The sequence below is a fragment of the Linepithema humile genome, chromosome 3, assembly GCF_040581485.1.
Source record: "Linepithema humile isolate Giens D197 chromosome 3, Lhum_UNIL_v1.0, whole genome shotgun sequence".
In the NCBI taxonomy this organism is placed as follows: domain Eukaryota; kingdom Metazoa; phylum Arthropoda; class Insecta; order Hymenoptera; family Formicidae; genus Linepithema; species Linepithema humile.
This window is the reverse complement of record NC_090130.1, coordinates 5,845,411-5,859,781: the sequence shown is the minus strand read 5'-3', so window position 1 is coordinate 5,859,781 and position 14,371 is coordinate 5,845,411. Positions and strand designations below refer to the sequence as shown.

Here is a 14,371-nt window from a genome sequence, read left to right as displayed (position 1 = left end):
GTAACGGGAGAGTCTATCCGCGTGAGTGGTTCGTGCCGAGGCACCTTCATAAAGGTGCACGCCGAATCCCCTTGGATTCACGTGTCTGTCTGGGAATTCGCTCGATGTTAACCAGTCGGTGCATATTAATTCCGAGGGATGGAATATCTCGATCTTTGAAGAAGCCAGAAAGGGAGAGGGTTGACGGAGGGAGAGTGGAAGAGAGAGGTACACGGATAGAGCTGAATTGGCGATAGAGACGGATTCCTCTTCCTTTAAGATACCTCTTCCTCACCGACGATCCTGGGATTTCTTCGTTCGCGGGAATTCTTAAGATCAGTCGGGAAAGGAGAGGGTTTTCGCGATAGACGAAAGGAGTGAAGACGGATGTGCGAGCGAAGGGAGGGGGAGGAAGGAGTTATTAACGATTATCGAGGGTCCTCCGCTCCGACTATTATCGTCGCCCACACCCGCTTTCGCGCCCCCTGCCAACCGAAACCAAACTCTTATCGTCTCTCGCGCAATTAAATGCGGTGCGCATTTGTATTAGCAAAGATTCTCCCCGCCAGAATTCGCAGAGTATTGGAATGCGAATCTTGCGCGGCGCGGACAAAATACACGGCGCAGACAGGCGCGTATACGATTTACCTGGGTTTCACGCTTACATACACCTGCGCGCGTTTACACACGGCGACGGGCCGCGCGGCATGCGACTGCGGGGAGTCGGGGCTGTAATTCGATTTCGTTAATGGCATCCCGCTGCAGCAGCAGCACGATGTCGTAATTTTTAATGAGCCGTGCGGTCGCTTAGGGAGCGAGCCGTATTAATGCGGGCGAGGTGAAAGTTCCGATGATACGATTCGGGACCGATTGCGCCATCGATTAAGATTGAGCGCGATTACGCGTTGATCCAGATGGAACAATATCGCGCGCGCGCCGCCGTCGTTCGGATATTAATTGGCTCCGGAGTCCTTTCAAGTTGACCGACGGCGACCGATCGTCAGAAGAAATTGGATACGCGCGATCTTCAGACATCGAAGTTTAGAACAGTAATTAGCGTTAAAATATTCGGCAGACGTCGCTTAAGTTATTAATCCGCTTCGTTCGTGTGACAGACACGATCGCGGAAATTCACGTAATGTGACACGTGACGCGGTAAGGAGGCACAAAGATAAGAGCAGAAATACTTGTACTTAAATTATATATACGCCGGGATCTAATTAAAGTGGAATTTAAGTAGGATTACGAGGATATCATTTATATACAAGATATCGCGACATGGTCGGTAAAATTATGTATAACATGATGTGAATGTGTAAGGAATATGAATGGTCTTTTCATCCAGGCTGACAACCAAGGACTGACCTGTGAAATAAAACAATGTAGTAATTTATTAAATAACATTATTTATACAAAAGACGTGCTTGGGTATATTTTCAGAAATTATCATTTGGAAGATTTAGACAAAGCAATAACGCTCATGTATCACCTGCGAAATTGGATTATATTTAAAATTTTAATGGAGTTGAAACTTCCAACATTTATCCTTATCTTGTTAATATTGTGAGAATATCTTGTTTCTCAAGTGCTGAGAAAATCTAGAACAATTTCGTTTCAAGATCGTTTCAAGAACGATTTGTTAAGCGATGCAGGAGAGACTTTAGTAAGCGATATATATTTACGAGCCACTAAAACTTTGTTCACACGTAGCTGACGACTATATACCGTACCGTTTTATAAATAAATAAATAAATGCATTTACAAGAGACACAGATACAGATTATATATAAGAGATATCTATATGGATATTAGAACATTTATATACTTATTAGTTATATCTCTCTGTTCGTCGTACGTGAAGACCCGACGAGGTTTCGCCGAGTTACATTCAGTACGTCTTATTTATTGCCTCTCGTCTCTTCCGTGCCGGAGGTGGAGAGGACATCGGGGTGGAGAGCCCCCACTCATCCACCTTGCACTTTCATAAGCCTGGGCTCGTCTCTCTTGCGCATACGTAATCAGCCGCCGGAAAGAAGCTGCTATGCCGAGATAAAGTCGCAGCCAGCGAGCAATGGCGAGAGAGAGAAAGGGCAAAGAAAGAGAAAAAGAAGATGTAGTAGAATAGCGAGAAGGGAAAGGTGGAGGTGTGGGTAAGAAGGAGACGAAGAAGAAGATATGGAAAAAGGAGAAGAAAGAGGATGATGAGGAGGAAGAGGTGAAGGCAGAGGGGCCGGGCTTAGTCAAATGCACGCTCCAGGGGCTCCGCATAACTTGTCGACTGCAGTCCTTCACTCTTTTGTTTCGCCTACTTGCCTGATCTTCTGCTCGGTCCTACTTCATTCTCGTCGCTGTCTCTTTCTCTCTCCCTCTTTCTTTTTCAAAGCGATAATCATCTTTAATACGATTGGAGTAGTGGAATATTGATCCCTATTTAAGAGGGAAACCACCTTGAGATCGCGAGTTTCGATTATCCGCCCCCGTTCTGTCGCGAGTACTTTGTGGGAAAAATTACGATCCCGAGCGTGGTGATTTCTAGCGTGCGTTGTGATGCAGTACGGGAAAGAACTTTGTTAGAAAGCAATGTCGGCGATCCAAGTTTGTACGCGAGTTTATTTTACAGAGCATCTGCGGATACGGAATGCGCGCGCAATTTAGGCTGACAGTGTTATAGCTGAACTCGTGGCAGTCTTACAGTAGCGGAAAGAAGGACGGCAAAATAAATGTTTTGCTATGTACGAAAAATTACGATCACGAGTGCACTATAATTTTGTACAGAGCGCTGCAGCTATGTCGTGCGCGAAGAAATTCTGCAGAAGAATCAGTAGACCATGCTTATTTTACGAAGTGTCTCTCGGAATATAAAACAAGTACGATCTTAGGGTTGCAAGTAGAAGACGCGGTTTAAGTACGAATGAAAGGAATTTAGACGGTAAGTCTTTCGCGGTCGAAGAGTCGCGCACGGTAAACGAGCGGCGAGAGAGATTCGGATTAAATCAGATTTTAAATATACGGCGCTAAAAGCGCGTTCGCAGGTAGACGGAGAGAGGGGGAAAGCCAGGACGGAAGGTAGCGCGAGAGAGGATTGGGCTTGAAATTACATTATGCATGCGGCGCCAAGTACACTCGGTAATTACTCGTATTAATAGAATCAATCTCTCGTCGCACATGCTGGGATGACGTTTATTAGCGACACGTGTTCGCCGTGGAGGAGGCTTTATGCAGTGTTATCCGGTACTCGGAAACGGATGGATACGCGGAGCGTGATATCTGCAATGCACTCATTCATGTTGTTTATCGAGAGGCGACGAGTTTTTACACGCTCGATGCACACGCACCTTGCTTAATCGAAATAACACATTTTTAATGGAAAACCCCAAGTATCGTGTGCGCTGATCGAGTCCTGAACGTTCTTCAATTTACTCCCATATTTGCGACGTATAAACATTTGAATTCATTACGCTTTGAAATCAGGCAGAATGATTCATCGAGACAGCCATTGAAAGCCGTGAACACTCTGACGAGCACGTTTTCGACGTGAAAAGGTTGTTGGTCGTTATTGACGGAAGCATTAAAACCGAAAACAATGCGGGATTCCCGTTTTTCGCGTGTACACACGCGGCGCCGGCGTCTACCCGCTCCCTCGCGAAGGGATAATCGAACAGATCCGGCGGCGTAAGCTATAATTAATTAAATTCAAATAAACGAGATAATCGGCGCGACAGATTATTCATTCGCGAGTAGGATTACACGTGTCTCAATACTTCTGATATACGAGAATTTGCACAGATAATTATTTCGCGAAAACAACGCGTTAGCATATTGTTTCGTCCAACAATGCAATATCATTGCAAGTTGAAAATTAAAAACTAACAAGAAGTATAAATTAAAAATGTTTCAGCTGCTGCAATCACGTGGTCTTCAACTGGTTCTCGTCGACGAAATTTGTGACCTGCAGATTTGCTGCGGCAAATCCGGCGTCGTTCGGTCGTCGCTCCGGTAAGTAGTGATATTAAATTGTCGGACGTATGCGCTACCGTGCGTTAAGCTGCGCTACGCAGTCCGGTTACCGGCCGTACCAGTTTTACTGTCATTCACTTTATCGGCGGGAAATCAGAACGCGTTATAGAATATCGCGTCGGACCACAGCGATCGGCGATCGGCGCAACGATAACGACGTCGTTATGCCCGCGTCGATAGCTGATATACATACGAGTCGATAAACATGCGGCTAGACTCGTCGGCCGGCGCCGCCAGAATGATTCGTCCTCGTAATTGTTAATTAACATGCCATGTAATGAGATGGATTCGTGTGGGTGCGACGCCAAGTTTTAAGCGGCTGTCGGATGTTATACGCGCGTTAGTTACCGATGAATGACAAGAGTTTGGCTTCGATTTTAATGTTTTAACTCATCTTGAAGTGTTCGATATCTCTCGACGGTTGTACATTGTTCTGGCGCGTACGTAAGCGTACGTGACTGCTCCAACGAATTGCAATATTGAGGGATACGTGGTCGCTCGTGCGAATAACAAAAAGGATTCTAGCGCGATCGGTGCGAAGTAAAGTTTTCATTGAATACAGTTTCGAAAGTTTTATTCCCGAGAATAAAATCGAGAAAGTTAAATGTGAATAAAATTTCTTCTCTTTTGAAGTAAAAAAATGAAATATAAAATTATTTAAATGATCTTTTTATGACTGAAAATTATAATTATAGTTGTTATTTTAATACAATTATTATTAATATTGCAGAGATATTAATATTTAAAAAAAATTTATTTTTATCGAAAAAATCTCATTGTTTTAAAAATTAATAATAGTCATAGAAATTAGTTGTTGATGAGAGAAAGTGTGCATTTTAAATACTTTCACGCGATGCTGTTATCACTGCGATTGTCATGGCGGTTTTACAATACTTATTGCTTCAAGATAGCAACAGGACGTTACTTCTGCTACCAGGAAGCTTTCTTTAAGTACGTCTAATTATCATATATTGTGAATGTTCACGCTTCCATCCGCGTCGCGGAGAAAATATGACTATGGCGTGCGACGGTAAACAAATAGGATGGTAGCTTATATTTTTAAAACGTGTTTCTTTGTACGCGCAAAATGCAGTTTATATCTCGTATTTGCACCTACTCTCTGCGTCGAGTGACACTCATTTCATACTTCGAGGTATTATCGTTGTGCAGGATGCGCGACGAGATAAACACGATTCTTGTTCCGACGATTTTTCATACGTATAGCGAGTAATGGAAACGCACTACGATGTTTCGTCTCGGCGGGAGCGCGACCGGTCTCCATGTAAATTTTATTTTGCACGAAAACGGAGGGCGAGATTAATGGTTATTCTTTCTCTCTCTCTCTCTCTCTCTCTCTCTCTCCCCCCCCCCCTCTCTTTCTCTCTATTTCTGGCGAGCGTGGGATAAGCGATGCGTCTGAGAGATAGACCAGAAACTAGTTACTTCGACGGTTGTGCCGAATGCAAACAGGGAAGATGGGAAGCTGCGGACGACAGCTGCGTAACTTTTATTACTGTCACGCTCGATTACACCGTGCGGATGGAAAGCGCGAAACCCCGCTCGTAAACAGGGAAAAATAATTAGCAATAAATGTTACCCCGTCACGTAATGCGAGTACAGTACTCTCTTTCTCCTTCGTTCGTAATAAGCCTTTAGGTGAAAATATATGCCGCGCCGTCACTGACGGCGGAAAGCCCGTGGCGTTCGATCGCTTATTCGCAGCGCGAATAGCGCTCGTGCATATGTCGTTAATGTAATTTCCCGCGTAGCCTGCGCGAATAGAGACAGAGCCCGGCGTCGATTTCCGCGGTGTCCAATTTTACGAGCGATCGCAGCGTTAAATGAAATCGATGTCCCATCTGCTGTACGTCGGTCTGCGAAGCGGGCGTTGCAGCGTTGAAAATATGATTCTTTATAAATAATGTCGTCGATAATGTTAAATCAGAACGCGCGCCGTCGTACGTTGTACTCTTACGACCGGATGGAATATTCAGGCGCTGATACTTTTATACTTGAACTTGAGCAGAGGAAGTCGCCTTGCGCGATCTGAATAAATTCGTATTACGGTAATGTACGGTGTTACGGTGCGTTTAACAGATGAGTGTGTCTCGTTCGAGTGAGAAAAAAATTGGATATTTTTATCTCGAAAATATTTGCAATTAATATTATTAGTTCTAATTACTAGCCGTGCCAATAATAACTCTTGATTTATAGCACATTCGAAGCGTGCGGAGTTTACCGACTGATTGGGCGATTAATTAAAGATACGCGAGGCGATAACATTCGAGCATTATTTTGTACGTTCGAATATGTAGATGTTTGCTTGAATCGGCTTGCCTGGTACAACGCGATGCACGAGTTAGAGATAAATTCCAATCGATTAATTAAAGATACGCGAGGCGATAATATTTGAGCATTATTTTGTACGTTCGAATATGTAGATGTTTGCTTGAATCGGCTTGCCTGGTACAACGCGATGCACGAGTTAGAGATAAATTCCAATCGATTAATTTGTTGTGAGTAAAATTCGTTCTGATTAATTATTGCGCGATTAAAATTTTTAAAGGGTCGCAGGAAAATGAGGTTCATATTTTTGCGGAATAAATTCTCTCGCTGGCCAGCGAGGGCAGTTAACGGTGGTTCGTGAACAATGAGACGAAGCGTAAATGCGACTTGAAGTAGCGCGCGCTCCCGTAATAACGACGCCGAGCGAATCGGCCGGCCGGCCGGCTGCGCGTTGAACTGCGTGCGGTAAAAACAATATTGAAATTCGCGCTTAATGCCTCGTGCAAAATTGCCATGCCGCGCTCACAAAGGTGGACCAAAGAGACGTGTCGACCTACCGTGCGGAATAAAAATCTCATTTCCGTTCTGCGTCCGTGTGCGCCGGCGCGACGCAACGTGCCTCGCGCTTGCCTCGGAGCTTTTCGTGCCGAACGATCGTAAACCTGGCTTAAATTAAAGCCGCGACTTTTTTTCAGCGTTCCAGCCGCGTCGCGATGCGAGCCTGATTTACTTTTCTGCGCTTTTCTCTTTTCTTCTCTTTTTTTTCTCTCTCTGCCGCGCCCGGATTTAAATTGCACTTAGCGTTGCGCTCGTTTGACGAACGACGCTGCGGTGTCGAATTTCGCAGGGTGAACGAAGATCGATTGATTCGTCGATGGAAAGGGATCCGGTTCCGGTGAGATTTATTCGGGGCTTGGGAAAACACATCGTGGTTGCAATCAAGGCAGCATAATGTAAAATATCACGCACATTTTCCAAGTAATTCTTTTTTAACAAAGAATAATTTTCTCAAAGTGTATTTAGCTTTATTTATTAATTTATTAATAGTGAAATTAATTTTTGCTAGACTCTTTATATATGAGATATTATAATATTTGAATATAAAATAATTATTTTGTACATTAGTTTTCATAATTGAGCACTATTACATCGATGAATATTTAACGTTTAAATCCAATATGATTGACGTAGAGAGAGTGAAGAATGTCTGGCCGCGATAAAATGCCGAATTAATAGGAATCGAAGAATGGCCCACTCGATTTTCTATTCTATCATTTACATATGGACCAAGTTTGGTTGAAGCCGACTGCAAACACAAGCCTCATTTAGAGTGGTCACTTTCGAAAGCACTCAGCCAGCGGTACTCGAAAACGCACCATGAGTCCGCATGCCGGTAAATCGAGTTCTGATAAAACGCAATCGATCGCAGTGGTTGCATGGCGGTAAAGCTATTATACATAATAGTTACACGTTATAGGCTGAGTATCTGATAACAATAATAATTCATCGAATAATAATTTTGCTTTTCGATAAATATATAAGGTCCAATGGTTTATTGATTAATAACTTTTTTTCCAAAATCAATATGTTTGTGAAATAAAAAAATTCAGAATTTCCAATATTTTATAATAAAATTTTTCATCGTCGTAGAGAGGAAAGTGCCGTGGCGTTCTAGCATTACTACGTGCGCCTGTCTGTGACGTAATCGAGGATTAAAAATTCTTCTTACGTCGACGTTGATAAAATCGACGTCGTCGCCATGTAACGTGGTCTCGATGATCGCCTTTGAGATCAAACACCTTAACGGTGTGATTGTGTTCGAAGCCGCCGTGTCGAGTCGCCGATACCGCGCGAGTAATCAGCAAAATACTTCGTATTCTTCCTGCTTCTAATATTCCCGAGACGTGCGCCGACTCCCCCCTCCCCTCTCTCTCTCTCTCTCTCTCTCTCGCTCTCTCTCTCTCTCTCTCTCTCTCTTTCTCAGAGACCACCAGGATCGCCGTGGTACCGGTTCTCCGGCGGGTTATTACGAGGTAGCTTCCCGCTAACCGCTGATGCTCGAGCAGCGGCAGCACGAAATTCTTTGGTGCATCGTGTGAACATGCGCGATGGACGAGAGAATTGGAAGATGCCGGCCACTCGAAAGTCAGTCACGAGTTTTCTTTTCGCGTTTAATTACCGGTGCCGACGAAACATTAAGTCGATCTTCGCTCTGCAAATTAGTATCTTGCAATTTTAACTGACAATGCAAATTTCGCGGTGATATTGAAGAGGCGACATATACAAGGTGTTCTGAATTTTAAAGAGACATGAAAAATTTCAAAGACATTTTAAAGGTGGATAAAAAAACAGCTTGATAAATAATTTAATTTTCACAAATTAAATATGCATAATTTAAGAAGAAACGGCGTGTTATTTTATATGGATTTTGCAGCATTACGACGTTATTCTGAGAAGCATAGGGTCGTTATTTGAAAGCTCCTTGCAAAGCGGTGTAACGGAACGGCGAGCGTCAGTTTCTCGATGGGTTTCTATTTGCTCAAGGTATACAGTTTGCTAACCCGTGTGGTCATAGACTTATTGTTCATCCGAGTGTTCTCTGAAGGTCGCGCAAAAATTTCCGCGTAGCTCGTAAACGCACGTCCGTGTATACCCACATGTCCCAACTTCTAATGATCGCCTCAAGACGTAATATTCAACATTTAGCGTTTAATCTATAATGTGTTCCGAACGTATAAATTGTATATGATTTGTCGTCGTGTTACGTTTTGCTCGCTAATATGCGCAAGTAAATTTCGATTACAGCGATAATCAAATACGAATATTTAACTAGCGTTGTTCCGTGTTTCAAATTAGGGGCTACGGCATGTGAGACCATAAATACGTTAAATATCGACAAGTAATGTGCTTTACATAACAATCCCGTGAAAATATTCGCGGCATACGAAATGGACACGCGTCATTAATATCGTTGAACAAATCGCACGATACCAGCTAACTCGCTTACCGCCCACTCGAAAATCCCCTGCTATTCAGCGTACTGACTCACGGGAATTGTGAACATTCAGGTTTTAATAGATTTTCTGTTTGCTCGATACGTGTCATTCGCCGAGTCGCCCGATATCGAAATTCACGTATCTATATCTGAAATAAATTCTGCTGTGCTGTGCAAGCTGTTATTGGACCACCTTGCTGCCAACTTGCGCGAGTTCATCGAGATAAAATAAACGCATTGCAAATATTGATTTCGTAGTAAAAATAAAACATGATTAATATTACGTCGCATTAACAACGCAATGTTCTTGTACAATGAATTTAAGTATCCATCTTAACGATATAATTTGTTGCATAATATTTTTTACAACTAATTATTTTTTTACTCAGTATGTAAAATATTATAGTATCCATAAAATACCTTTTCGAAATCTTTTATTAAGGTTAAATCTCTGTGTTTTTGCATTCCGTGAGACTTTCACTGAATTCACTCGTAAATTGATACGCGCGATTCGAAAATAGTATTGTATGAATGTTACTTAATGCGCAGCTTCGCATTTCGCAAATCGCTCGACAGCGCGCGCTTTCACGATGAATAAATGCGAAGATCTGATCCGAGCGCGCACGTGCGGCGTGTCAGCGCGAGGTTACCGAGCCTATTCAGTTTTCAACTGATTTCTATTTATCCTGAGCTAGCACAGCCAGTCGAGCAGCCGTGAGGTTCTCCATTGTCCGGCTATTCTTTTCATCCCGGTGGACATCGCGAGCGTCTAGTCGCCATAAATCGCCGCGGACGAGCGCTCGGGAATCCTCCGGCGTCGCCTCCCGACGTCGGCTCGCCGCAAGAGAGAAAATCGCCTTTTGTCCCTCGGGACGTTAATAATTACTCATGCAAACGAGCCGTACGCGCTTACCAGCTCGGCTGCTGCGAACGCGCACGGGCTGTTGCGAAAGTGGCAGCGAGCCGCACAAGAGATGGTCCGCCGCGAGCGCGAAACGCTCGGCGAAGCTACCGATGCGAAGCACGATGAAGACGCGTGATTGGCTTTCACGATTATCGCACGTAACAGGGATGCTAATAAGTGTCGCATTAATTAACCAGCTAACGCTAATAGCCCTTTACGACTCGTTAATGGCCGATACGGCACACTGACCGCTCGCATATTCCCAGATTCCACTTGCTTTGATCGCTATACATCAGAAATGATAAATTGTGTAGAATATTTTTTAAGTATACTTCTAAATATTATATATTTTTAAATAAATAAATTTTTTTACTTTTAGTGACGAAATTATCGAACATAGTTAGAGTGCGGGATCAAAAGTTTTAATGCACCGCGACGGTAAACATTTCGGCCTGATCGAACACACTTAAAAGTTCTTCTGTTGTCACATGTTCTTCCGCGACATCCTGTATATCGGCGAGCGCGTATGCGGATAAATTTTCTTTCATCTTCCGTCCTTTTTTATCTTATATCTGGTAATTAGAATAAACAGGTTACCGACAGCGGAGCCGTTATGAGCCTTATCGAGCGGTCGATTAAGAATCGCGATGCTATCTCTTGCTAACAACGAAGAAGCTGTCTCGGAGATCTCGTAAACTCGTTCCGGCACGGAACGGAGCGAGCGGACGACGAGCGAAAGAAGACAGGGCCAAGGACACGTGCCGAAGGGAAAAAAGGAACGAGCGGGTATTTTATTTCTCGAGGCGCGCACACGAGATATTCGGGTAGTACGAGGTTGGAACGTAATTGCTCGATTCGGTCGATTATAAAACGATGCGTTTTATTGCTGAAGATGCAGGGATCGTGTTCCCTCATCAGCAACGTCGCGAAACATTTCTTTCGACTTTCATTCGGCTTGTGAATTACTCCGCGGCGAGGTGAACCTCTCGACTCCGAAGCGAGAGAGATCACAGGCTAATAATAATGATAATAAATAACGCGTTGCATGTGCGCCGATACATTTCGCAATCGATCCTCTCCGTTGCTCGCGAGCGTCTCCCAATCTGTGATTTTTCGATTCCCTCGACGCTCGTCGAATATTTTTCCATCACTTATCTCTGCGACGTGATTATGGAGATTCTTGTCGCGTTAACCGTACAGTTGCCTCGGGTTTTACGTATAAATTGCGCGGCAAATCGGACGGCGGGTGACAGTTGAAATAAAATAAGGGAATAATAATAATGCGGATTTTATTGTTCTTCGCGGTCGAAGGTCCGGCGCGCGACGTAAACTTGTTCCCCGCGTTTGCCGAAGCGATCTGTGTGAGAAAACGATCACGGGATATTGGAAATTTTGCGTAATTTTCACAAGAGACGTACTCCCTACCATTCGTTTATACCAATGTAATTGTAAATGTAATTATAATATTGAAATGTAAACGCTAATCGGCATTATTCTTAATTCAAGTGTCTGATTAATATCGCGGAATACAATGGAGCGATGAACGACGCGCCATGAGAATTACACATGCTATTTCATGTATATACGCTGGAAATGCAGCTTAAACAATGTTGTATATCCGGTACGAGCGAATTAATCTCGACTATCTGCGTGCAATTGCGGAAATTGCGTGGAAATAGTAACTGGAATGGCAAAGCCGAGTATATCGATTTCGCATCGTCGATAGGAATAAAAATAATAACGTCGAGCTGCGTGTTTCACACTGTTGTGAAAATAGAATTAGATGTATGTAGACGAAGGCAATCGCCGGCGTTGACGTTGTTCACGCGATGTCGTGGAGTCGACGGGTCTGTCTGGATTACGTCCGATACGTCCATCAGTGCCGGACCAATTAGACGTCCCTTTTTTTTCACCCCGCGTACGATGTATCCAATTGTGGGAAATTGAAAGGATGGCTTCCGCGCTGTCGAGCTACCAAAAAGGGGTGGAATTACGCTGTTCGCTTCTCCCTTGGATATTAGGCGCCAGATTAACTGTCGAAGTCGACGAACCACTCGACCTTTTCTCTTTCATTCGCGCAGTCTTGCCGCCCGCGAGCGAAATTGCCGAATCCCATACACCTGTGCCCAATAAATGTGAGCTATGAGCAGGATATTTCACGTAAACTCCTTTTTTAATAGTTTGTGATTTGTTAGATTATATACCGCCACTTTTATATTTGAGTACTGCAGTAAAATCTTTAAAGAAAAAGGTAAAAAAGTTATACAAAATATTTGACAGTTTAAAATAATGACTTAACATGGTGAATAATTACTTAATGATTTCTTAAAGAGTGTAAATGTTTAAAATTATTACTTTCAAATTTTTTGATATGGTTATGATATCAATATTTAATAAAATCTCGTTTGATCTTATTGCTCATACATAAAACACAATTCTTTTATATTCAATCCTTGCGCGTTCGGAGCGGAGGCATCAAGGTTTCAATGGCATGCTCGGCAGCGAAGTTTTGGACGTTTTCTTCGGCACGAACGGCGGGTGGTACGCATTCTCTTTTATCAGAGCAAATCGGTAATACATTCTAGAAATCCGGGATATTTTCCTATGTATTGGGTTTCAGCAAACTGTCAAATTCACTAGTAAAGCTTTCTCTACCATAGAATATTTCCATCTGTTTATCGGGTTTTTCCGGTATGCTCACACGATACATGCCGCAAATACAATAACAATATCAGACGATATCGAATTGAGGATATCTGATAATACATAACAATATATCAATTTGTTTCAAATGTAATTCTCTTATTTTTTAAATATTATTTAATTGAAAAGTTTATTTTTAAATTTTATTAAAAATGTTTAATCTGTTTTACAATTATATACGCTAGAAAATTTGAGTTAGTAAGTATATTTATAGTATTTGAGCTAGTAAACATATGGCAATGATTCTAAAAATTTAACAAAATTAAACTTGAAAATTTAACAAAATTATTTCAACACTTTTTAATATATTTCAAGTTTAAATATTTTGCAAATAGAAACTAAATTATTTTTTAGTTATATCATATTAATCAGTGCTTTTCACAGAGAGCAGTATATTTGAAAATATTTAAAATAGTTAATTTAAAATGGCACATCAATTTAAAGCTTCTAGCCACAATCATTTATGAAATACATATATTTATTTCGCTATTTTTAATGTCACTGCGAATGAATGATACGGCTGTAAATAGACTGTTCTACTAGAGATATCCAGTTGTATCGATCTAATCAAATTTACCGAATAGGACAGCTGACATCTTTTCTTGATCGTTGTGGATCGTCCGGAAATAGGTCTGTACCGTTTCTGACGTTGGCAGAATTCTATCGGCGATCTGTTGTGACAGTTGAGCGAGCGCATAATAAGTTTTATCGATTGTGCTGAACATTAACGTTTATCTCGATTGTGGTAGCTACGAGCTGGTCGGCGATGAAGGAAGAAGAGAGAAATCGAATTATTCATTACACCTGGCCTTCTTCGGTCCTCGTTTGCATACGATTTGAGGAATATATATATACATATGCGGGATATTACGTATGTGTGTATGTATTCCCGTGCGTGTATTACTCTTCAATATACATTCGTCGCCTCGCCGACAGAAACACGCGGCATTTTTATGCAAATACCGTCTCTTCTGACGACTCTTTAGAGCCAGTCCGACCGGTCGAAGTTCGAAATACGTATATTCACCTATACGCGTGTACGCGCGTTTTGTTTTACGAGCCTTTCGTAATACGCGCTGTTAATATTTGTCGTGCTAGCGCTCGCTATTAAAGTGGCCATGGTTGACCGACCAGTTTATAGTCATTATTTAAATATCCGCGTCGTCGCGCCAGTGTGTACACGCACCTCGCGGAAAGATGTCATTACATCGGCGCTTGAAGTCGACACACTTCAACGCCTCGTTAAGAATCAATGCTCGTAAGGTATCGGTAGGTTTTTATAAAGATGTCATCTACATGCCATCCATAACGTACATTTGCGTAATTGTCACGTCTGATATATGTGAACAGAAACAATAAGATATAATTTATAGCAGTGCCGGCGAGACCTTGCATATTCTTAAGTAACGTTGTATCAACAGATCCTTATTTTTGAGTGCACAATCTTGTATAGTTGACAGTGATGAAAGCTTCAATTAACTTTCTTA

General features: G+C 42.4%; 1 protein-coding gene across 6 annotated transcripts in view; it reads left to right on the top strand.

Moving 5' to 3' along the window:
* Nucleotides 1–14,371, top strand: part of LOC136998542 (uncharacterized) — a 236,027-nt gene that overhangs the window by 43,814 nt on the left and 177,842 nt on the right. For all 6 annotated transcript variants that reach the window (XR_010889119.1, XR_010889116.1, XR_010889118.1 and 3 more), the window contains exon 4: nt 3,878–3,975. Coding sequence is in view for 1 of the 6 variants with exons in the window: in XM_067351334.1 (XP_067207435.1) it covers nt 3,878–3,975 (98 nt within the window). In the remaining 5 variants the exon portion in view is untranslated. The remainder of the gene's footprint in view (nt 1–3,877; nt 3,976–14,371) is intronic.